This window comes from Aplidium turbinatum, chromosome 7 (assembly GCF_918807975.1).
Source record: "Aplidium turbinatum chromosome 7, kaAplTurb1.1, whole genome shotgun sequence".
Lineage (NCBI taxonomy): Eukaryota > Metazoa > Chordata > Ascidiacea > Aplousobranchia > Polyclinidae > Aplidium > Aplidium turbinatum.
Window position 1 is genome coordinate 19,545,961 of NC_137478.1, and position 26,048 is coordinate 19,572,008.

At 41.5% G+C, this 26,048-nt stretch overlaps 1 protein-coding gene across 1 annotated transcript in view; it reads right to left on the reverse strand.

Moving 5' to 3' along the window:
* LOC145774084 (sushi, von Willebrand factor type A, EGF and pentraxin domain-containing protein 1-like) overlaps positions 1 to 26,048 on the reverse strand; it is a 78,280-nt gene that overhangs the window by 23,585 nt on the left and 28,647 nt on the right. The window contains exons 5-12 of the mRNA XM_082585232.1: positions 25,302 to 25,484; positions 24,189 to 24,371; positions 22,179 to 22,361; positions 21,451 to 21,636; positions 20,645 to 20,830; positions 19,131 to 19,316; positions 16,213 to 16,398; positions 15,061 to 15,246 (exon numbers count right to left, since the gene is read on the reverse strand). Coding sequence (XP_082441358.1) covers positions 15,061 to 15,246; positions 16,213 to 16,398; positions 19,131 to 19,316; positions 20,645 to 20,830; positions 21,451 to 21,636; positions 22,179 to 22,361; positions 24,189 to 24,371; positions 25,302 to 25,484 — 1,479 coding nt within the window. The remainder of the gene's footprint in view (positions 1 to 15,060; positions 15,247 to 16,212; positions 16,399 to 19,130; positions 19,317 to 20,644; positions 20,831 to 21,450; positions 21,637 to 22,178; positions 22,362 to 24,188; positions 24,372 to 25,301; positions 25,485 to 26,048) is intronic.

Sequence of the window (26,048 nt, forward strand, 5' to 3'; positions counted from 1 at the left end):
AAAAATGCCTTGTAGTTTATTTGTATATTTTTCCAGGAAAGCTTTTACTTTCCATGCAACTTTTAATGTTTTTAAACAACATTTCTACTGTATCTATTTAGTAAGTATTTTCTACTTCGTTATATGGCTGCATTTATCAGTAGTAATCATTCACCATCTAAAATTAACCACTTCTATAGTTCTATTGTAGTAAATCACAATATAATTGTGACTCATTTGACTTTCTCTCCTACTCGTTCATTTTGTAAAATTACAGCTTTATATTCTATTTAACACTAGAATTACCAAGGTGTCCTATAGGACACCGAGTCTTCTTTAATCTGCAATTGCCGCTTCGGATTAAGAGCTTTTCTTCTAAAATTCCTTGACTTTTAACAAAATTTAGTTGACATAATGTTACCGTGTTGCCCGAATTACAAATATATTTGTTCAAGAAATTATATCGCAGTGTTGATTTTACACCCTAGAATTACCACGGTGTCCTATAGGACAGGGGTCCGCAAATACTTTTTGGGTGCGACCCAAAAAGCAATCGTTCGAAGTCTTCGCGACCCAAACGTTTCGGAAGCATATAATTTTGCGCAAAACACTTTGCAAATTAATATTAATTCCAATACCGTCGTCCCCACTTATTAAGGCCACATCGGGACCGGACGATTTTGGCTGCGGGAGACAATTTTCTACCACTCCTATACCTTCAGTAATTCCGGAATGGACCAAATTGGGCTTAATAAGCGGGTGGACCTATTAACTGTGCGCTTCGTCGTCGTGCAAGCCTCTGGGGCCGAGGGTCTACTCTATCCTTTTACTAGCCCAGACTCAAGATGTTCCCGGACTACACTGGAAGGCTATTAGAGAGCAGCCAGTATTTAGTTTCATCACCCATGACACGCAGACCTTCCACTCCGTTAGGTGGCTTGAAGATGGTACAGTTATTGATGATGTGGTCTGCAGTCTGTTCCTCGGCACCACATTCACAGGAGGAGGAAGAGGCTAATTCCCCAATGGCGCATGGTTGACCGGAAAAGCCCGACGCACGTACGAAGACGGTTGAGGCGCACCCATGCTTGTCTTTGTAGTGTCAGGCGGATGGGGCATGTGTCGGCGTTGGGGATGAACGAATGAAGTCCGGTGGTACTTGACTTCCTTTCAGAATTCCATTTATAGTCCGCCCAAGTAGCCGCAGAGATGAAGTTCATCTGCTGCGTTGATCAGAAGTTGAGCGGCTGGCACGAATGGTTGTCTTGACTTCAGTCGACTGGGGTGCTGGTTTGGGGAAGCAGAGATCTTGTGGTGGAGAAGATGGTTAGGCTTTAGTGCCCGTCGGCTAAGAAACAGAGTGGCTTCTTCGTGAGGAAGCTCAGAAAGTTGGATGCCAGCGAGAATGGCAAAATTATCCAATGATGTGGGACGCATGCATCCGGTAACTGTGCGCAGGGTGCTGTTTATGGCAGTGCCGATGTTATGGCAGTGTGCACTGCAGCACCAAACAGGTGCACAGTACTCTGCTGAAGAGTAGACAAGGGCTAAGGCTGCTATACGCAAAGTGTCAGCCCTCGCCCCCCAGCTGTGACCTGCCAGGCGCTTGAGTAGTGCAGCGTGGGATGTCATTTTCTTGCGCAGTGACACCAAATGGTGGCGGTATGTGTACGATCTGTCTAGTGTCACCCCAAGATATTCTGGTTCGGGGCAGAAGGTCAGAGGTTTTCCATTGTTCTGAACATGTAGCTTACGATCAACTTCCCGACTGTAGGCTATAGGTGGAAAGCTGCCGCCAAAGTTTTGTTTTCGCTAAGTTTTAGTCGCCAGTTCTGGAGATAGCCTAAGCTGAAAGAGTTTTCATGCCCTGGCTCAAGCTGTCTTCCAGGCTATATATATAACCGTGGGCTTAACTACTGTACTACAATCGAAAGTATAAATTTTCTTGTAGCTTACCAAATTGTACGAAACTCAGCACATCAAAGACTATATGATTGTATTTATTTTTGCCATACAAGTTATATTTATGGTAATTTTAAACCGTTTTGCGACCCACTGTGAATGGTCTCGCGACCCAAATTTGGGTCGCGACCCAGTATTTGCGGACCCCTGCTATAGGACACCAGAAAGCATTTTACACTGTATTGGCTTAATAACCTTATTTTAAATCTAAATCTCTTTTGCTATCAATAGCTGCCTGTCGAAACTCACTCATTATGACACAACAGCAAGGTTTTGATTTGTAACACAGCAACAGCAAGGTTTTTAGGTATACATTTCACACACTTTAGTACCTATGTAAAGTACCAACCAAAAGCTAAAAAACAGTCTGTCTATTAGCCACCATGCATTCTATGCCAGATGTGGACACCACCACAGCTGCCAAAAAGCCATGTGTGATCGGTTTCTACAATGAGAACAAAGTCGGCGTCGACGTTTTTGATCAAATGGCTCGTTTGTACAGTACAGTACGCGATCAGTTTCCTGGAGGTGGCCATTAGCTGTATGGGGTAACATCCTCGATATAGCCGCAATCAACGCATGTGCCCTTTTTATAAAGTCGACTGGTAACCATATATCACGAAGAGACTTTCTACTCGAGCTCATTGAATGTTTTTGCCACCAACTACAAAACAACACAACTATTGTCATTACACCTCGGTCAAGAAAACTCAGGAAATGCTATAGAAGAGGCTGTAACAATGCAGCGACATTTACGTGTTCCAAGTATCAGAATCCTACCTGTGGAAAGTGTTCGCAAAATGATTCAAAAGTTGTTTTTGTGAAATTCAGCGGGTGTTGCAAATGATACTGTGATGCATTCTATATATGGCTGGTCACAAGTGCACTCATTTATGTTTCTTTACATCTGCAGGCTAGTCTAAGATTGCTAATCTGGGTCCCATAAAATGCTTATTTCTTATCCTTTTTTGTTCGAAATAGGGTTTTCAACAATACAAGTTGCATGCAAATGTGTTTCTTGAGAAACTGCTTTCATTTAGAATGCATAATAATAGTCAAAACACTAGCAGTTAGACAGAAAAACGCTGCATTACTGAAGGTGTCCTATAGGACACCGTGGTAATTCTAGGGTGTAAAAAATCCCGATAATTCTAGTGTTAACCTTATTATTTTTGCATTTTAGGCAGTCACTCTAGGGCTGGGCAGACTGGCTTCATTGATTAATTTATTGACTGTTGATATTTGAAGAGTTGAGCTTAAAGTTTTGAAGTATAGCTCTGTCTGTCAGATGAATATGAAAACAAAATTTCACCATTTATAAGTGAGTATATGGCAGAAGAACATCGCACTATCAATGGTATGAACTACAGAGACCAACGCCGATCCTGATCAACCAACACCAGATGCCTCTCCCTCCATCAACTGATGACTCAGAGATAACCATGTATCAGATTCAGAGGGTGAACACTGACTCATTTTGATGTGACCAGAACTGCTTACATGCTTATTGTTTTGTGTATATGTCTAAACTCAAAACTATTCTTGGATAAAATTACCAGCAGGCATATTTTTGTTTGCTAGTTTCTACTGCTCTAATCTCACTGTATTTTCTGATTGTATAGGAGAGTTGGATGTAATATCTGTCTAGAAGGCCAACACATAAGATCTTTTGCAGCGCGATCTAACGAACGGTATAGTTTGAGCAACCTCCGGCTCACCTGCATTATACTGTGAAGGCATGATTCAATTGAAAACTATTGATCAGCACGATTTTGTTTAAATTGTTATTAATGTTGCATGGAAATTAGTTGCAGATATGTATGATGCTCAGTAGGGAGGGCTGTCAATGCACTTTTTTTGTCAAATCACTTAGCAACTTGGCTCAGACAGGAGGCTTAGGTCACAAACAAATAATCTGAAATTTTTTTTAGATCGGGCCGCGGGAAAACGCCGCACAAAAAAGTCAATATTACCCAAATAAAATAAAAATCATTTTTTCTTCCAAAAAAAAAAAAAATCGTTAAATAATTAAAAAAGTAGAAAATACACAAAATGAAGAAAGCAGTCAACAACAATCAGAGAACGTAACCTTTTTTGACTCAAAACGTGAACGCTGTGAGCGAGCAGCAGTTCGCGTCAGCATAAGTTCATGTCTGCTGTCATGGCCGATGACTTCATCGCTTACTTCGGTGACGAGTTTGATTGCGCGCTCAACTGCTTGTGTGCAGCACGGAAAACTGTCAATCGATATAGGAACATCGGTTTCGACGAAAAGCTCTGTGAGCTGTTGGATGCTGAAATCGCGTAGATTGGCGGCTCAGTGAGTTTTCGCTCGCTCCACCGGAGCAACGAGTTTGTTGTCAAATCTGTGTACCCAAAGTTTAGTTTAGGAATTTCGAAACGACGTAACCCACCCGTGTACTCGTCCCTTGCTTTCTGGATCTGATGAACTGCGAGCTTACGCATTGGTTTAGACTCGTCATGCAGAAGGGCCAACACTACATTCTCCGGATGCGCAGCGAAGGCGTTTGTTTGTAGTGGATTCACAAAGTATCTTCTTGTTTCGCTTGGTAGTAAACCACATCGGAGCGTAAACTTTAACGATGTAGCATACGTCGTCATTTCTATCATTTCATTTCTCTGTTGGTTCTGGCTCCGAGATATAAAGTCGGCATATCCTTGAAGCGAGAGTAAGCCATCTTGCATGACCCTGTTTTCTTGGATCACGGAATCGAATGCTTTTTGGAGGCAGACTTCTCGCGATGACCAACACGATATCGAGCAGATAGACCTACTTTTGATCGCCGCTAATTTCCATCACCTCATCGACTTCCGTCAGATTGGATTTTGTTTTCTCGAACTAGACCACTGCAAATTCTCCCATTTTGCACTTATCATTAGCAACGATACGGCTGATAAATCCTTTGAAGGTTTGCTGTCCTGATGATTTCCCGTCAGGAGTTCGTTGAGGTGAAACTGGCAAATCGATTATTACACCCTATAGGCCTACTCCCGATATTTTGCTCAATGGTAGTGATGGCCCTATGTGTACTTATCTGTATTGACAGCAGTTCCGTCGCAGCCAACGACCCGAATGCCTTTCACGTTAGTTCCCTTGACTTCAAGAGCAGCCAACATCGTTTTGGCAATCTTGCTCCCAGTTGAACGCCCTTGAATGAAAACGTGGTCGATATATTCAGATCATGGGTGTTTCAGCATCACGTAGTGGGCTTCGATTGATTTTTGACGATAGCCAGTTATACCATTCAATGTAAGGGTTTTATCCTTTCTGTCGTCAAAGTAAAGGCCTTCAACTATTATGCCGAGCGAACTGAACGCGAAGTGACTCCTCTAAACGGAGCCGTGCACGTGCACGAACGAGCTTGTTTTCGTGCACGAACGAGCTTGTTTTCGTCGACTATCATCGTCGGATTGAAATCATCTTTTGTGTCCAGTAATGTTGCGGTTGAGAGGGCAGCTGCTGCTAGACTCGGAATTCCATACCTTTCCGCCTCACGCGCAACTTTATACAGATCGAAAGTACATCGCTCCAGCTCTTCTTCGAGTTCTTCTCTACCGATCGAGCACTCTTAAAAGAAGCGCCTTCTGGGAGCTTCTTCTGTATTGTCGTCGTCCGAGTCGAGAGTATCCTACATTCTTCTTCTCGTTTTCTCGCTTCTCTCTCGAAAGCAGTTGTTCCTTCCGCTCGTCCCTCTTCCTTTGAGATTTCACCGCCTCCCAATCCAATGAAACCAATGCGTGCTCCGCGTTGGTCTTTAACGAAATCAACCTCGCGTGAGTGCAGCAATTTGTCGTCAACGACGTCGAAAAGAGTGTGGGGGCAAAGACTGGCCTTCAATGAAGTTTTCCATTCAGCCGTCTTTCTCGCCATGAGGATTTTATTCTTCGTCTCAACCATGGGCCATTCCTTCAGAATCTTCTTGATCACTCCCTCACGCGTAATGATCGCCAATGTGGCAAAATCGTAGACACTTCTTTAGTCGTCACTGCTTCCGCCAATTCGCGCAGCTCCATTTCCTTCTTGTAATCTCCGATGTCCTCCGTCTTCATGATTTTCTTCTTTCACTGGGGAGTAACTTCGGAGAACGTCACCACTGGTGGGGGTAATATCCCAGAAATGGGGTGATTGACCGATTAGTTGGACCGTGTTGTGCACAGGCCCGGATTTAGGTGATGAAAAGGGTGCAGTTGCCCCGGACCCCTGTTGAAGGGCCCTCCAACGTGAAAAAATGTGATTTTGTGTTATTATAATTATTTTCTCTCAGCCTTTGAAATTTCTGCAAAATGCCTCCTTTTTCTTTCAAGGTTAATTTTTAGTCACAAGGTGGCGACTGAGCTTGGCGAAAAGGCATTAGCAACGGTGTGGGTGACTTTCAAGTTACCATGTCAAGTTTTACGCGCCCTCGGCGCAAAAAACTTTTTTGCACGGGGCCCTCGATCTAAGAGTACCTTGGGCCTCCATCGGTTAAACTCACCCCTGGTTGTGCACCGTCTTCCTGGCGTTCAATTAAAAAATGGTTTTCGATTTCGCCATTTACTTGACGAACCTCCTAAGAAACTCGAGTTGCTAAGCGATCTGTTACCGACGGCCCTCCCTAATGCTCAGTACTTTATTTCTACCATGTTTAAATTTGTCTGTGCTTTTATACTATTAATGGTTCTATATTTTATGCATCCAATACTTGAATTTTTTGAATTACAGTACGTACTGTTTAAAGTCAATAGGGGAAATGCAGAAAACTGATTCGTAGAAATTGTGGTTTATCAACATTATGCAGCGATTCCACTGTCATTTGCTTACCTAAACTACTAAAACTGCTGTTATTACTAAATGCTATTTGTAATACAGTAAAACATATGACGATCAACTTATATCCATGTGATATTGTTTGTATATTAATTACAATAATTAATAAATTTTGACGAAACATCACCTAACTATCAATAACGTTCCAGGAAAGTGACAAAATCGTGTTTTTTTACACAAAGCATATAGGCCGTCGCCCGTCAGTCAGATCTCGTGCGTACACGATGCGGTGGCCTCTATTATAGCTCGCCGTGGTCGAATGTAACTACCGGTGTAAGGTTGTGCTTGGACGAAAGACTACAAAGGAAGTCCAATGTTGACAGAATGCACGTCTTGTCCCCGGAGTACATGTCTATCATTGGCAGATACCTCACTAAAGACTGACCTGGGTGTTCCTTTCCCTGATAAATAGTGTGCATCATCCCCTGCCAGCCTGGCGTGGCCTGCTTGAAGTTGAATGACAACTCCCAAAGCAGATCAACCATGTTGCCACATGCAGTGAGAATGGAAAGTTCTCTGAATGTGATGTCTTGTCGAATATTTTTCGCAAAACGATGTTCAATTATCGCAACCTTGAACGCCTCTACAATGTTCAGTTTTATCGTTTCGTGCCTTGGGATAATCTGGCCTGTTTCCTGTCCTGATGTCAAAGCGGCTATCATGCCCATCCCGTGAAACGTTCCTTTCCCATCAATTGTGAGAATGTTATGATCTACATTATCTGCTGCGAATAGCAAATTGTTGTCCAACACATCAATATCCTTACCAAGCATGTTTGGTGCAGAACAATTTGCGGCATTCATTTCAAACCTCTGCATTTGGCCATACGAAGAGCAGAACCCCATCTGACACAAGCTATCCAAAAGAAACCGCAATCCATTTAGATGGTGCAGTTGCACTGAAAGGCCAATTTGCAAAGGGGCAATAACAGCTCGTGGTCGGACTGCCTGTATGATTGCATGACCAATACTAGCAACTTTTCGCTGTGTGTCTTTACTTACAAACAAAGCATTGAACACAACGTAGAGTGATTTTGGAATGTAATCAAGAGCCGCCTGGATTTTAAGTGTCTTTGTAGTCGGGTACTGGTCGTTAACGAATGGCACATTTGTCTTGATGTCACTCTTTATGAGCCTGGCAGCTGCTTCAAGTAATGCTCTCTTCTGTGACTCTTCATCACCTTCTTGGTTTGTGCTTGCGAAGTATGACCTGAGGATGCTTCCCGTTTTCTCTCTCAGCGTCACTATGTCCTCTAAACCTTTTTTTCTGCAATAATTATGGAGTTTCTATACCGTTTTTTTCAGGTGACTTTTTAGGTATTGATTGCCATAAGGGAGGGAACCGTCCTCAGATAAATACTCTTTCATTTTATACCTTAGATCAGAAACCGTCAGCTGTTCTTCATCATTCATGGGTAAGTACGCACACATCTTTGTGAAGGCTTGCTCTTGATCCTCATTTTTTGGCCTTCCAGCTTTCCTCCGCTTTGAATCGCGATCAGTCTGAAACTGCAAGGGGACATCACGGCTACACCTGAAATGGCTGCTACATACTTTGTGATATACGCATTCTGCAGCATGTAGATCACCACAATAGTATTCAATTCTACCTTTGACTTTGAAAGACCACTCATCATGGCGGTTTTCACTGCAATCCAATATTGTCTTTGCGAAGATATCAGTTTTCACATAACTATAGTCTTCACTTTCATCATGAACATTATTTCCGCAGAAAAGGCAATCAGTCTTGGTATTGAACAGACCCTCAGAGTCCCTAGTGCCGGTACTTCTTTTATAAGTTCTGGTGGATTCAGCCCTCTGTTTGCTCTTCAAATGAAGATCAATTGCTTTGCTGTTTATGTACTTCTTGCGACATTTCGAATGCACTTTACAGCCAGCCGTCACAACAATGGTGTCACCTCTCCGGACAGTAGCTTCATTGATCTCATCCGCACCCTTTTTGTGAATCATCACCACGTCGATTCCATCTTGAGATTTGCAAATGAAGCAAGTCTGGTCATATAGGGATGCACTCATCTTGTAAACCTAGAATGGTTGGTATATAATATATCAAGGATTCCTATACGCTACCGGAATGGTAAACTATCACTTGCCAAAGGGTTAAAAATGCGCTGTAGTGTTGCCAGATATTGTATTTTCCAGGAACTTTGTATATTTTTTCGAAGAAACGATCTTGCAAACTACCAGACATGAATTAAAAAGAGAGGCTTTTTCTTTTTTTGGCGGCTTACAAGGTCATTTTAACATTCAATACCGAAAGTTCTCGAGAAAATAAAACATCTGGCAACACTTAAGCGCACGCTTGCACTTCGGTTGGAGGTAATTTCTCATCCCTGTGGCATCACATAGTAATAAACCTTGCTGGTCATCATGGTATTTAAATACAATGAAACCGAAACTTATATTGCTGACTTTTGCCCTAGTTTCTGCAGTTCTAATATAAAAAATTTCCGTTCTGTGAACGGCTAGCTTATGGCCAAGGAGACAAATAAATTGGATTCTTATCTAGTCCAGGGGGCAAAGAGGCCCATTAGGCCCTCCGTCCTCCCCGACATCTTTTCAAGGGCAAATTAAAGCTTTCGCAGCTTCGCCGCGATAAGCCAATAGCCTACTTGCTATTTATAGTGGTTTTCACAGCTAAAACGACCAATTCAGCATTATCGTTAGAAAACTGCAAAACTTCGACTGCTGCTTAATTTTGCCCCCTCTAAATTATAGTGCTGGTTGCGGGCCCAATCGTGTCCTTTACGGTCATATTGCATGAACATTGAACAACAATATTCAAACATAACAATATCTCAGGTTTTCACATACCTTGTTAGCTGTATTCCGTCTACAATTCCGTACGGTAACAGTCCTTATTGTTTCTAAAAACGATTCTCTGATAACTCCCATTTATCCAAACAATGTAATGTTATGATCTACATCCTGATAGTATCCTCTACATCCTCATATTATCCTCTGAAACTTTTTCATAGTGAGTTCAGAGCTGCCAGTGAGATTTTCTGAAGAACTCCCGATCATGGCCCCACAAAAACTCCAGATCCAAACAAAAAGCCCCAGCTTTTAAAAACACCGAAATTACCGCTTGATTGTGTACAAAAAAACGCTAAACTAGCCAAAGTCGGCGGGAAAATAGCACGCCTGGCAAACCTCTTGCAAGTAGCATGTTGCTCCAGGAGGGTCAAAATAAAACTATGCAGCAAATATCGCGTCGATGGCGCGAAAAAATGTTGCTTTTTTCATAACTGACTTTCTTAACACTATTAGCATTTTAGCACTTAAAATATCCTAAAAATAGCAAAATGAAAGCCTATAAATTATGGTCCAAAAACCCCAGACTCAAAAATAAAACCACAGAAGTGCATTAAAAAAACAAGCTCTGGCAGCCCTGAGTGACTTTGCCTGAATAAATCTTTTTGACTTTAACAACGATAACTTCGCTTGCATTGTGATGCGACTATGCACGCGATCGTGTGATTATGATGTCACAAACACAAGAACAATAACAACTTGAATGCTACCATCCACCCAATACGCAAAATTATTTAAAAATATGCCGTATATTTCCTTGAAAATGACCCCTTTCTGGGGGTCCGATTTTGGTAGACTTTTAGTATGTTATTTGTATGCCCATTGTAACAGAATCCGTTGAAAAACCTTTTGTATCATTTTTTTGGGGTTAGGTGCCTTTTTTCCGTATATTGACTCGTCTAATCACTTCCACTTTTACAATCTATTCAATATCATATCGGCTAAAACTTTACAATCGTCTTCAATATACTTTTCCTTACAACTTCTAATCCCCATAATACACAACTTTCAACACAATTCTAACAATAACTGTAATCAAATCATGCGGCTATTTATAACAGATTTGCTTGTACCAGAAGCTTCGAGACTATGGTAATATTACATCACAACCAATTCTTCTGGTCAACAAGTCAAAGAAGCTTCCATACTGTCACGAGTGTCACGTACACAAAACTTTCTAGAAACAGATTTCACAATAAAAAATTGGGTAACTAAAGAATACCATCGGTCAGTAATCGTCGAATCACCACAACAGAATTACGCAATAAAATAGTTTCCCCATTCCAGAACCAAAACGTAACCTACCGTGGGACTACGCATATTGATTGTGGCAGTCACTACAACTGAAAACAGCCAATATGAAGATATCTCGTGTATGCTACCTCTCACATTTTGCTGAAAATTTGTCCTACTATGCCTTAGGCTACCAAACAAAAGAATCCCATGTTTCAGATCAATATCTCAAACGGTTTGTCCATGGCAGTCATTTGAATTTCGAACGCCAGCATTGTTTTTGACTTGTGGGGGTAGCACATAGCAATTTTTGCAATTATCAGCGCCCCATACCTTTTATTGTAATTGCAATGGAAAATCAAAATATCGGCTAACGTTAAACCTCCCCTCTCTACATCTTTTAAAATAAGCCTACTATTTGTAAGCCTTTGTTTATGCAGAAGTAAGGCTGCTACCTCGGCCTAAACAGACAGATTGGTGAATCAACACATTGCATCAAGATTGTAAGGTTATAGAAAAGTATGCAAAACAGGATGAAAACGATTTGTAGCCTAAAAATGATTAACTAGGTAAAACAATTCAATAAAAAACTGTCGGTACAACATATTGAAAAAACTGAAGTTACGAAGATGGTACATCAAACATTGTCGTATTTCAAACTCACCACTCTCATTCTTTCGGTTGATGTCATCTTGACCATCATCATCCTGACTACCACCTGGTTCACTACTCCCTGTTCCTATGCCACCTGGTCCACTACCTCCTGTTGCCACACCACCCCCTGGTACACCACCCCCGGTTCCTATGCCACCAAGTCCACCACCACCAGGTCCACCACTCCCTGTTCCTGCGCCTCCTAGTCCACCACCACCTGTTCCTAAGCCCCCTGGCCCACCACTCCCTATTCCTATGCCTCCAGGTCCTCCACCTCCTATTCCTATGCCCCCAGGTCCACCACCTCCTGTTCCTATCCCACCTGTTCCACCACCTCCAATCCCTGTACCACCACCTCCTGTTCCTATGCCACCTGTCCCACCACTTCCTATTCCAATACCACCTAGTCCACCACCAATTCCTATGCCACCTGGTCCAGCACTCCCAGTCCCTGTACCACCTGTTCCTAAGCCACCTGGTCCACCACTCCCTATTCCTATGCCCCCAGGTCCTCCACTTCCTATTCCTGTGCCACCAGGTCCAACACCACCTGTTCCTATCCCACCTGACCCGCCACTTCCTATTCCAATGCCCCCAAGTCCACCACCTCCGGTTCCTATCCCACCTGTTCCACCAATCCCTGTACTACCACCCCCTGTTCCTATGCCACCTGTTCCACCACCTCCGGTTCCTATGCCACCTGTTCCACCAATCCCTGTACTACCACCCCCTGTTCCTATGCCACCTGCTCCACCACCTCCTATTCCTGTGCCACCTGGTCCACCACCCACTGATCCAATACCACCACTTGTTCCTGCACCGCCAGTTCCTATCACACCCGGCCAAACGCCACTTGGCCAAAAATTGGTACCAGGACCTCCATATGATGTACCACCAGGCCCAATGCTACCAGGCCTCACACCTCCTGGCCAAACAAGGCCCGGTCCCCCAAGACCTGTTCCTACTCCTCCTGGTCCACTAGTTCCTATTCCTGCACCACCTGGTCCGACACCGGCGGGCCAACCAATCCCTGTTCCTACTCCACCTGGTCCACTACTGCCTGTTCCTACACCTCCTGGTCCACTACCGCCACTTGGCCAACCAACTCCTGTTCCTACTCCACCTGGTCCGACACTGCTTGGCCAACCAACACCTGTTCCTAATCCACCTGGTCCACCACCTCCTGGTCCACCAACACCTGGCCAACCCACTCCTGTTCCTACACCACCTGGTCCACTGCTTCCTATTCCTGTACCACCAGGCCAAACAACCCCTGGCCCTACACCACCTGGACCACCACCACCTGTTCCTACACCACCAGGGCCACTGCTCCCAGTCCCTCCAACTCCAACATCCGGCCAAATACTTCCTGGCCAACTACCTCCACCTGGGCCTCCGTATGTTGTTCCACCTGGCCCGATACTACCAGGTCTGACACCACCAGGCCAAACAAAACCTGGACCACTACCACCCCCAGGTCCACCAACTCCTGTCCCTACACCACCTGAACCACCAACCCCTGTTCCTATACCACCACCTCCTGTTCCTACACCACCAGGTCCACCACTCCCTGTTCCCACACCACCAGGTCCACTACCTCCTGTTCCTGTTCCACCTGTTCCTACACTACCTGTTCCCACACCACCAGTTCCCACACCACCAGGTCCACCACCTCCTGTTCCCACACCACCTGTTCCTACACCACTCCCTGTTCCCACACCACCAGGTCCACTACCGCCTGTTCCTACACCACCAGGCCCGCTACCTCCAGTTCCTGTACCCCCTGTTCCTACACCACCTGGCCCACCACCACCCGTTCCACCGCCAGGTCCACTACCTCCTGTTCCTACACCCCCAGGTCCACTACCGCCTGTTCCTACACCACCAGGCCCGCTACCTCCAGTTCCTGTACCCCCTGTTCCCACACCACCTGACCCACCACCACCCGTTCCAACACCACCTGGTCCACCACTCCCTGTTCCCACACCACCAGGTCCACTACCGCCTGTTCCTACACCACCAGGCCCGCTACCTCCAGTTCCTGTACCCCCTGTTCCTACACCACCTGACCCACCACCACCTGTTCCAACACCACCAGTTCCTACACCACCTGGTCCACCACTCCCTGTTCCCACACCACCAGGTCCACTACCGCCTGTTCCTACACCACCTGGCCCGCTACCTCCAGTTCCTGTACCCCCTGTTCCTACACCACCTGACCCACCACCACCCGTTCCAACACCACCAGTTCCTACACCACCTGGTCCACCACTCCCTGTTCCCACACTACCAGGTCCACTACCGCCTGTTCCTACACCACCAGGCCCGCTACCTCCAGTTCCTGTACCCCCTGTTCCTACACCACCTGGCCCTCCACCACCAGGTCCACTACCTCCTGTTCCTACACCACCAGGTCCACTACCGCCTGTTCCTACACCACCAGGCCCGCTACCTCCAGTTCCTGTGCCTCCAGTTCCTGTACCCCCTGTTCCTACACTACCTGGTCCACCACCACCCGTTCCAACACCACCAGTTCCTACACCACCTGGCCCACCACTCCCTGTTCCCACACCACCCGGTCCACTACCTCCTGTTACCACACCACCAGGCCCGCCTCCTCCAGTTCCTGTACCCCCTGTTCCTACACCACCAGGCCCACCACCCCCCGTTCCTGCACCCCCTGTTCCTACACCACCAGTTCCAATACCACCTGTTCCTACACCACCAGGTCCACTACCTCCTGTTCCTACACCACCAGGCCCGCTACCTCCAGTTCCTGTACCCCCTGGCCCACCACCCCCCGTGCCTACACCCCCTGTTCCCACACCACCAGTTCCAATACCACCTGTTCCCACACCACCTGGTCCACTACCTGTTCCCACACCACCAGGCCCACCACCTCCTGTTACGGTACCCCCCGTTCCCACACCACCAGTTCCTACACCACTCCCTGTTCCTACACCACCAGGTCCACTACCTCCTGTTCCCACACCACCTGGTCCACTACTTCCTGTTCCCACACCACCAGGCCCGCCACCTCCAGTTCCTGTACCCCCTGTGCCTATACCACCTGGCCCACCACCTCCTGTTCCCACACCACCAGGTCCACTACCTCCAGTTCCACCACTACCCCCTGTTCCACCTGGTCCACCACCACCTGCACAAGCACGTAAAATTTTCTATGTGAGCAGTCAAGATTTTCTTTGTTGCTTGATGTGATTTTGGAAAGAAAATCACAAAAATATTTTGTTGAATTTTTTTTATTCATATGTTCAGATGCACACTTGCAAAGTGAAATCACATGACATGAAAAGGTGCACTGTCAAGACTTTCAACACGGTCAAAGATTTAGTTCGCCTTCACACGATGAAAAGAGACAATGGTTTAAAAGGTCAAAGACACACCTATTCCGTTACAATGTTGATGAACCGTTGATGATGTTGTGGTAATCAGTGTTGCAACACCAACAACACGATGGGCCACACGTCGCAGAAAATCACACTGCAGTGCTGTCTGCAGGGTGTCGCATATAAAATGAAAAGTACTGTAATGTAAAATTGAAAGACTCACTCGCTATGCAAACAGGAGGCGAAGTTGCGAGAGTTAACCTTCCTACTGCGTTGCACAAGTATCGCGCACCAACGCCGGAATAGCCTTGTTTACATCGGAAAGTAATAGTATCCCTGTATTTGATCACAATCACAGGTACAGACGGTTCTATTGTCACGTCTCTTATAGACAGAGGGTTACAGGTCACTGAAATATAAAACAAAATGCGCTGAAACGACAAATAGAAACTACTGATACAATATCAATAGTAATTTTTTTATTGTACTTTTCAAGCGTAAATGTCCTTGGGCAACATGCATATCCAATCTTTTTGTGCTAACCAGACCAAAACAAATTATAAAAAAGTGTTCCATACAAGCTCCTATATTCCACTTTTTTTTTATGGTACGATATGACAGCAACATCACCTCAAATCGCACCTTTGTACATGACAAAGGCTGGACAGTGGACAATGCGGCCAAGCCCAAGCCGTAGCCTACACGCTGTCTCTGAAAAGGTGAACTACAAGGCTCAACCTTCTCACCGATGCTCTTTGATATATATATGCGATATTATAAACAGACATAGCTCAGCAACAACACGACATTTAACATTATAACACAAAAATAAAATAAAACAAACGTTTTCGAATCTACACACAGCCTTTTCAAGCACTTAAAAAAAAATTATGCATTGCAAAAGAAAATACTACAAAAACACAGTATAACATCAAAAGTGTTGTTCAATCTAACCATCGAAAAACTGACTGTGATGCACACAAAGGCTACGAAATGACTGCACAACACAGATCAAGTATTTGAGAAAGAATTAAGATCAGAAGAAAAGTATCCGCAAGCAGATTGCGCACGATAGACCATATGCGATATTCTCCACACAACCAGTCTAATACGGCCATGCAGCAGAGTTTTTGGATTGGACAACAATTTATGACTTTCTTCTCATATTTTAACAGCTCGACTCCAACTCCAGTGTTGTCAAGTTGTTTTTAATGTTGCCGCATGGCTATTTGGTACGTACAACCAATAGCCAGATTTTAAAATCATTGCAATTGGTTGTTTTATCAAAATACAATGACGAATTTTCTTCTTTCTCATCGGACGGTTACACAACTTCGAAGTACATTGGAAGCCTACCATAGAAAATAAAACGTACCTTCTCTGCAGCTTGATAGAGGCGATATTAGTTCCATGACACCACGCCCATTACAAAAATACGTAGCACCCGTTCCAAATAAGCCGACCTTGCATTGGAAATCAAAGCGTTCATTATACGTCGCTATTTGCTTGGTAGTATATGTTTCAATGTTACTATCAGAGATGGCAGAGACTGAGCATGTAACTGGAACATAAAAAATATCGAATAACTATATATTTTGCACATTCGCAATCGAAATTAGTGTCGTTGTTCAATAGCTTTATTTTCTTTTATAGCCTACTAATAAACATCTAATGCTATGCGAAAGAAAGCAAACCATCGGCCAACAATTATCAACGATGGAATAAAAGCCTTTCCTGGTACACGACATCGTAGAGTGTATATATATTCAATCGCCATTTTCGCTTGCAGCTAATTGCGCACCAACATGGGTTCTTTGTTTCCATGAGTCACGGTTTTTAGCTAGCTCCCCCCAGTGCAGTCAAATTGAGTTCTGTAGAGTTTATATCGCAACTGAAACATGTAAAAATGCAAGGTGCTCCGATGCCCAGTGAAATAGCCACCATATTGCAACATCTCTTTCGCTCGACAGACTTGCCATGCAGATGGGTCCAACGGAAACGCGCCTAATCTTGCTTTAAAGTTATATATTCTATAAGGAACAATGACAGAATTTTCTGTTTTTCTTCCACTGGCTTTTGTTATCACAGTCATGAAAGTCACATTCACCATCGATCATAGATGGTATTGTTCTAAAAGACGATGAACCCAATGCTTGAATACAAACAGGAACCGACGTCTGTAATGTTATATGTAGGAAGCAATAAATTAAATGAAGTCGAGTTTTTTCGCCTGAGACCAAAGACAGTAACCTACATTTGAGAAAATTCATGACACTATTGACTGGTTATGAACTTTAAATAACAATAACTTTCTTGGCAATATGTTGATGGCAAGCATTTACATGTCTGAGTGACATTAAACATTTGTTGTTTTACATTGACACTGCTGCCACCAAACCATCACACATTTAGGCCTATCGATAACACAGGCCAACAAAAAAGATAAAAAAATTTGTGTCTGCAATGTAGGCTAAGATGTGATTTGGGGTATATTGAGGCTGCTGATTTCAAAAATCACATCAGATTTTACCCATCACATCAGGTTTTTGAGATTTTTGCATATTTTTTCTCATAACATTGGCTTTTTGGCCGAATTTTCTCTTACTGTTACCGTTTTATAAAGACCTTATGAGCCAATAGTGTTTGAAAATTTGTCATATTCATGGAAATGATTTTATTTTGTAACATTTGGAGATGTGTGATGACACCATGACCATTGGAGTGACCGACCTACCTTCAGAAGATACACTAGTCAGAAGCCCCCCTAGCTAGATGGTCCACTGGTCAAAAGAGTCACCTAGACCATCTGGCTAGTGGACCATCTGTCTATGGTAGACCATCCAACTTATGTACCTTCTGAGAACTGTCCATAAACCAATCCTTACAGGCAGGATTACATTCACTTTCGCCTGAATGCATAGTACCATTCTACTTTTTGATATATAACATCGGTTTTATGTTTTTCTCTGAACGTGGAGATTTAAGCTTATGTGAAACTTGTCTATGACTTATTTCTATTTGAATTTTCATGTTATTCAGATTTTTTCATATTAGCAAGGTGTTAATTCTGTTTGTGGTGTGAATAAGCAGCAGAATGACATCTTCAAAAAAGTGTGAAAATGACCCTGATGTTCTTTGTTATATATGTGGCAGTTATAGGCTACTGTTCCTAACCAAAGGCAAACCATAACAAGCTTTGTGAAACAAGCATATCTTACATACTTTAAAATTCGCCTGGGTGATCAGGACAAATCATGGGCTCCACACATGCTGCATGTAAGGCTTGTGTGGAAAACCTAAGACGATAGATCAATGGAAATCCTAAATCCACTCACATCATTCACAAAAATCATGCAAGCAAAAGTTTGTCCAGAGTAACGTTTCCCAAATGTGCATGTGAATTTCCTTTTTTCTGTAGAATTGAAGTATTTTTAAGTGTCTATTCTATTCAATTTCTTCAATTTTATTTTCTTTGCTGGTGCAAACATAATAGCGAATGACATTACAAACACACAACTGTAGCACCAACAAAAGGAAAAGATGGCAAAACCAAAAGGTTTAAAATATGTGTTGGGGAATTGCAAAGCCACCAAACCTACTTTTTAACACGAAAAAAATAACAATGTAGCCTACTCTTGCAAAAAAAAATGACGTTGAACGTTTAGTGTTAGCAGATACACTATGAAGAATTGGGTTCAAGTTACCACACTTCAATAAAATAAAAAACAAAAAAAAATAAAACAGGTCTTGAAATACCTCAATGTTTTTATTAATATTATGTTTGCATCTCTTGTGTAGTCTTTAGACTTTATCACAGACCTTGTTGACAAAAAAGAGTTCAAATTCCATGAAACGCCATAGCCTACCAATATAGATCAGGAGTCGATTTTACCCATTTTTACCAAAACAGCATTCAGACATCATAAAATCCTGATGTGATACAAAAAAATCTGATGTGATTTTTGAATTCAGCACCCAAAATATACCCTAGAATGACATTTACTATGCTGACACAAAAAGTGTGTTGGCTTGTGTAATTTATATGAATATCACATTGCTCAACTAATCATTACACGATTTCTTAGTTACTTCAAAATTCTTATTCTTATTCAAGCAACTTAATTGTAAAATGTATCATCGGATAAGTAGGTCAATCACACAGTCCATCAAAATGACTTTTTGTTGTGGTTTAGTGACTCTTATCCTAATTCACTATAGTGTCTAATGTCGGTAAAATACTGTAACACACAACAAAAGTTAATATATAAAGTCAAATTAATAAAGCAGTCGTACTTTGAATGCAATTAGCTGGAGCTGTTATTAGTGATAGTTTTCCATCAGCACCACATTTATACGTAGCACCCGTTCCTTTGTAGCCAGTAATGCACCCGTATGGAACAGTTTTATTGAAGTCTATTGTTCTCAAAATGGTTGTTGGTCGAATCATAGTGCTGCTGTAGGCCCAGGCATTACAGGTAACTGAAAGTGTACGAAAATCGTCTTGTCAATTTCAAAGTCACAAAAGCTCGAAAGATTAGATTAATTATGTTTTACGAAAGCCTTTCAAACTACAGTGACAATAGTTGCATTCATTTACAGTATACCTAATTACCTATTGATAAACAATAAACATTACAGAACAAAATTGGCGTTCAATAGATACAGCAAGTAAATTTGCCATCAATGGCTACCGTCTGTTTTTTTTTTCGCTGAGACTTTTCGGTCATTTGTCCGAAATGACTTGAAAAAATCGTAGAGTGGCGCAAGAAGCTTCTTTGTATTGTAATCACTGAAATCGATTTGCGCGCGTACATATTTTTTGGGACATTTTGACCGAATTGACTATATTTTTTTTTCGGACATTTTGCTGAAAAATTAGTCAATGACCGAAAAAAAAGGCTACCATGCATTAGCCTATAGTGAAAAATGAGAATTGAACCTCTGGTGATGACCATCTAACCATTTCATTTTCTTTGCCAGTCCTACTCAATGCAATGCTACAATGCAAATAACTTATAAAACAAATGATAAATTGCAACGATTTTAAATCCTAGTTTATCATAAATAAGTAAGAACAACCATAAACTACATTTTACATTTATCATTTGTATTCAGCTGTTTTTGAAATACTGAATTTATCACAAGTTTTAAGTTTTCACTTCACACGTCTCACCAAGAAGATTTAATATTAACAAAAATGACACATAGTGGATAAAGCATTCAACTTGGAGTCAGAATATGCAATGAACATTATTTTATGACGAAACTGGAATTAGACCTTCCTGTCTAACAGTTTTTTTTTTTGGTATTTTAAGGTAGAAAGCAGATATAGCCTAATGTAAAAATATTGCTAAAAAGTGATTTTAAAGCCCATCTTAATTGCAACCAAGCAATCACAAACATTACAACATACTGTAGATATTGTTTGACTGTTGCTCGAAAACGAATTGTTCATTTATCATAACATAGAAGTTTTAGAATGAATGAATGCACAGAGTGCACAGCAGGCTGCCCATGTCCTAGCCTAATACAATGTGACTCGCAATTATTACAAGACGACAACTACTCAAAACGACAATAACTGCAACATAGCGGCAATAAACTTTAATGTGTTGTGATGGATCAATCACGTGTTATCAATTTAAAATTCCGCTGATTCCCGAATATCGCTTTTAGGCAACCAGCGGTTCGCAAACCCCAATCTGAGAACCGTTGTTCTACAGTAGGTGCTATCCGAACTGCATTTTAAACAATTTTATCAAATCAAATTAATTATATCATGAAGAAATTAATTCAACTTCACTCACCGAGTTTGCACGTTGATGGGAGAGATGTTCTGAAAAACGATTCATCACTGTCGCACTCGTACGTAGCACCTGTGCCTGTATACCAAGCTTTGCATACAAATGAGACCTGTACCTTATAGCCAACAGCTGTTGCAGTAGTCGTTGGCTGTAGAGCTATATCAGAAATGGAGCCAACAGAGCACGCGACTGTGAATACGTATAAAACCTCAGCAAACCAAGTAAGTGAAATAAAGCAAAACCAAAGTTCACTAATCTTAACTTATTACAGAAAATATTACAACAAAAGTACGTTATAACAAACAATTAAGTAACTTTTTACGCAATCGTTCTGCAAGCTAAATCTTTGAATTGATAACCTAAAACATTTATTCGACCTGCGTTTAAAGCGTGGATTGTGATAGACAAAGACATTTATCGATTGTACAAAAAGAGAGTTTATTGTACCGTATCACTACTTTGTTCCGACATATACATTTCGATTTCTTATACGGCAGTTTCTTATGCTAAATATCACAATACTTGATATCGCAAAAAGGCAGGTTCAGAAAATAAAAGTAACTGCATTATTGTGTAGTTACTACAATCTGCGATAGGGTTGCGAGCCGGATAATTTTGCTTGTCGGAATCAATCCAGCCTGCGAGCTGTAGGTTACCGACACCTGAACCAGATTATGTTTTAGAACGGATAACCATCTAACGATATGCACTTGAGTACAGTAATTAAAAAATAAAACCATCGCATCAATTAACTATAAAATGATTTCAAGTGTTTCACCTTTCTCGCAGAACAGCTAATATTAACTTACCTGGAACACATACGGCAGGAGAAGATTGAAGTTGTAACACTGCAAAGGCATCGCACTTGTACCTCGAACCGCTGCCTTTCAATCCAACTACACACTTAAAGTGGACAATGCCGTTATAGTTCACTGTAAGTACGTTGGCAACGGGTGTAATCATTGTGTTGGTGACAGAGCTGGTGGCACAAGTTACTGAAAAATAACCGGTTTCATTTTAAAACAAACGTTGTGTAAAAAAACAAAGACTAAAAATATACAAAATCAAACTTTCTAAAAACTTGGTTAAAACCTTATTTAAACTTGTTTATTGTGATTGAAATTTGGAGCCTACTGTACTTTATTCGTAAGCCCACTGGAAGTGTAGCCTACGTCTAAGATGAGTTTAGAATTCTAAAGTTCAGCAGTAACAAATTAGTGCTATGAATGTAAATAATGGCTCAACCAATATAGGGTGCAAGTAGCCTACTAACTCAACCAATATTTTTTGTGTTGGACATGTATTGTTCAAATAAGTCAGGCTTGGCGTTCGGATTATGTCCAATCATTTCTGCATCTTCATTGCCCGAGTTAGTCGCGTTCTTTCATCTCATCATAAAAGAATCGTTGAACTCGCATTGCCAAAACCATGCACTTCATAATTATGCTTGTAAGTTTAGAGCTGTCACTATTATATGGTTACTATGAGAGCAACGATCACTTTCTTTAGTTAAAAATTATAAAAAACTATACTATACCAATAGAACAGTCAATTGAAGGAGATGTTCGAACAAGACTTCTATCCGCTCTGCATCTGAAAGTTGCACCACTGCCCGTGTACCCCACAATGCAGGAAAATGGAATTACTTGACCATAAGTAGGAACAATCCCACTTGTCGTAGGGGTTAAAGGTGCGCCAACAGAGTTTACACGACATGTAACTGCAGATAAAAAAAAAAACAGGGATTTCTAAAAATAGCCTATGGGAAGGGAAACTTCCTGCTCATATGGATGCGTTAAATCAATCAACCAATTAAATAAAGAGGTTGTCAGATGTTTTTTCAGAAAAAATGCTATTATTGACAAGTTCAGAAGTAAACCATTGCTTGTTTGGTAAATAGATTTCCAAGAAATTAGGTAAGAGCTCAAAAAATATAATGAATAAGCTGTTGTTACGCCGAGCCATCATGTTGTACCATCGTGTCATCTAACAGTAGCATTACGGCATGAGTAAAGTTGCCATTTCACCGAGCTAAGTAACTTAAGTATCAACACAAGTACAATACATTGCTAACTCATTTCTGTCGCACATGGGCTTACACCTGGTTAGTGTGTTGAGTAAGAGATAACTTGGAATACTTTTTACAGTTATGGTAAAATTTGGGCAAAGTTGGACTGGTTTATTGTTGTACCAAAATGGATCACACAGTTAAAATACTACTTTGCCTAGAAATTCGCAACGAAGATCAGGCAAAGCTTTTGTGTAATGTAGCCTACCCTAGGCTACAGAAGCAAGATGGAGTAAGTTGCACTTCTTGATTTCCCTGCATTAGACTAAACGTTTAGAAAATTTTATTTTAATATCTCGCTGCTGATAACACACCGTATAATTTTCATCGTCTTCACAGGCCTAGGGTACTCTTTCATCATAAACACCTTTTAGTTTTTTTTTCTGTTTTCATGAGATGCCAAAAAAGTAAGGCGCCTTTCCATAAGTTTAGTGATTTAGTTTATTTTTCTTGCTAGACGCAGTTTAGAATTTTCACATTTTTGACATAGTTTTGACGTGGGATACAGAACACAAAATAATTCTTTTGGTGAATATCAGCTATGCTGTTTGTACAGTATACTGTATATGTGTTTGCAAAAAAGTCTTTTGCTGATCTTGCACGCAATGCCTTATGGAGAATCAGTACCGAGTAAATCTCCTCACACAATGGTGCGTGTAATGGCCAAAGTTGTTTAAACTCAAAGGTTTTTAAAATAAAAACCAGCTCACCCACTATTAATTCCACCCACTATAAAAAGTCTAGGTGCCGCTGAACGGCAAGCAGTCCTAGAAATGCATCTCAGACGAACACCCCTAGAGCCGTAGGCTACCAGCGCTGCTTAGTCTTGCGTTTCTTCGTGCACAAAGCTAAACAAACTGAGCTATCGGGGCAGACTACTATCTACCCAATACTTTACAATGGCCTGGTGAAACAAATAGTGTGCTCATGACCAGGGCCATTGAGAGGATAATTTGGGCCCGGTACCAATGAGATTATCGGGCCCCAAAATATGACAGTTCTAAGGAAAACGCGCTACAGTACATCAAAAAAAAATGCTGTGGTTTCTTAAAATTCTCGGGCCTATTTGAAAGGTGACGGGCCCCTAAACTCATCCTAACCCCTCGTTCAAAAGTACCCTTTGGACCTGTCCGTCAACGCTACTGCCCATGAAAAAATAATAAACAAATTAATAACTGCGTTTTGTCATGCTCTGTTAACAACAATGCTTAGATTTTACTTGAGGAAGTATTGACAGTGCTAAAAAACTGTGACCTAAAACCTTCAGTAGATGAAGAAGCTGAAAATATCATTTGGTCGAACCCAATAGAACATGCAGTTTTTTAGCCCCGCCTTAGCACCAGACATATTTTGAATTTTACTCAAACGGATGGCCTGCAGAATAGACGCCACCGTCACAGTTTGCACTTCACTATTGTTATAACACCAGAAAATCACTTCGTTTAATGCAAAATAAGAACATACTAAATAGTAACATACCTATAGTGCAGTCAATTGAGGGAAATATTAGTTGAAGGGTCCCATCGGCTTTGCATTTGTAAGTTGCACCACTGCCAGTATATCCAACATCGCATGTAAACGAAACCTCTTGATCAAAAAAGGCAACAGTGCCACCTATCGCAGGAGTTAAAGTTCCTCCAATTGAAGTTAAAGAACATTCAACTGTACAAAAAAGTACATACTATGTCACTTTTGTGTAATATTCAGTTTCACATTTCTTAAGGCACATACTGAGTTTTTTATTGTCGTTGTGTTCGTTTGTTCATGCATTCTCAAGTAAAACAAATCCTTCTTTACATTGTTTCAACGTGTCCTGATTTTAGCAATGGCTTAGCTCCCTCGATGACAGCGTATCTCTTCACTGCTTTCCGTTGTCTATTGAGTTGTATCTGCGAGCGCAGTAGGCTGTAAGCCCATGTATAGTTGCAATAGAACCAAACTATATCATGATTGATAATAATCACTATTAACATATTAAACTTACACAAAAGAACCCTTTGTTATTTGTATTTATTTTAAACATGCGTGTGGAAAGCAATTAAAACGTATAGTAGGCTACTTGTTGTTGAGAAATTAACAGATCAAGAATTAACAAGCTTTTGTCGTGACAGAATATTAATACACAAGATTAATGTAGATTACTTTGGATTTACAACAATATCTGAACACCTTCCGTATCCACATAACACATTTTCATAGAGCAAGGCCATGACACCACATGGGCGTCAAGCCAACTGCACAAATCACACTGGATTGGAATTTTGGATGTGAAAGCTTTTATCGCTCTGTCTTCGATCAAAACAATTTTGCACTTCGCTCAAGTTTACGATTATTAATTTAAAAGCGATTTTTTTTTTTGTCCGATAGGAACCAGTCAGGTAAGTCCCAGTTGGATTTTACATCTTACCTAATACTGCAAATTTGTCAGTCACCTAATCCAGTTGCATAACAGTCATTGGGATTGCATGCTGTGTAACGCACGACAAACACTTGGCTTCTAAATTAGGTAGGCTATAATAATTTATTAATACTTATAACATGTGTCAACCAGTTCACGTAATTCAAAAACGCTATAAAACGTTTGTACTGTACTTCTGGAACAGCCAGTCAAAGGCGATACTTGTTTTAAAGTTCCATCCGCACTACATTTCAAAATGGCACCACTGCCCGTGTATCCCGTTATGCAACTATAAGCAACGTCTTGACCAAACGTTGTAACAGTGCCACTTATCGTAGGAGTGAATGGTGCTCCAACAGAATTTAAACGACATTCCACTGCAAATATAGACAAATATTACAACTTTTAAAAAATTGTAATCCTGGTAAAGATTTTAAAACTTTGAATAATCACAATTACACTGCAGAAAAGAGTGATTGACAGCTAGAAAGTTTTGAGTGATTGCAATCCATTATAATAGTTGCAGAATGGGCAAGTCATTGCAATGAAGGTCGTTTTACCTTTAAAAAATGCAATCCCATTCGTAATCGATTACTCTTTCTTTCAAATCACTTTACACTAAATAACGTAGTAGTAGGGTCAAAATAGGAAATATATGGGCTGACCCGAAAAAAATTGCAAGAAAACGTTTTATTGGTTTTTCCTTAGGCTTAACCTCAATAGAACAACATATGAAAAGTTTTCCAAGATTTGAGCATCACAAAGTCTGAAATATGACGTCACAAAAAGTGGCCTATTGCAGGTAAAAAATCTCTCTGGACTGTCAATTGTGAACCAACATAGCTGTTTATCCATAACTTGTTGACAATGAATTTATAAAATAAGTGTCTAGTGTTGTTATTTTTCCATTATAATAGAATATAGATAGATTTTGCTTGTGT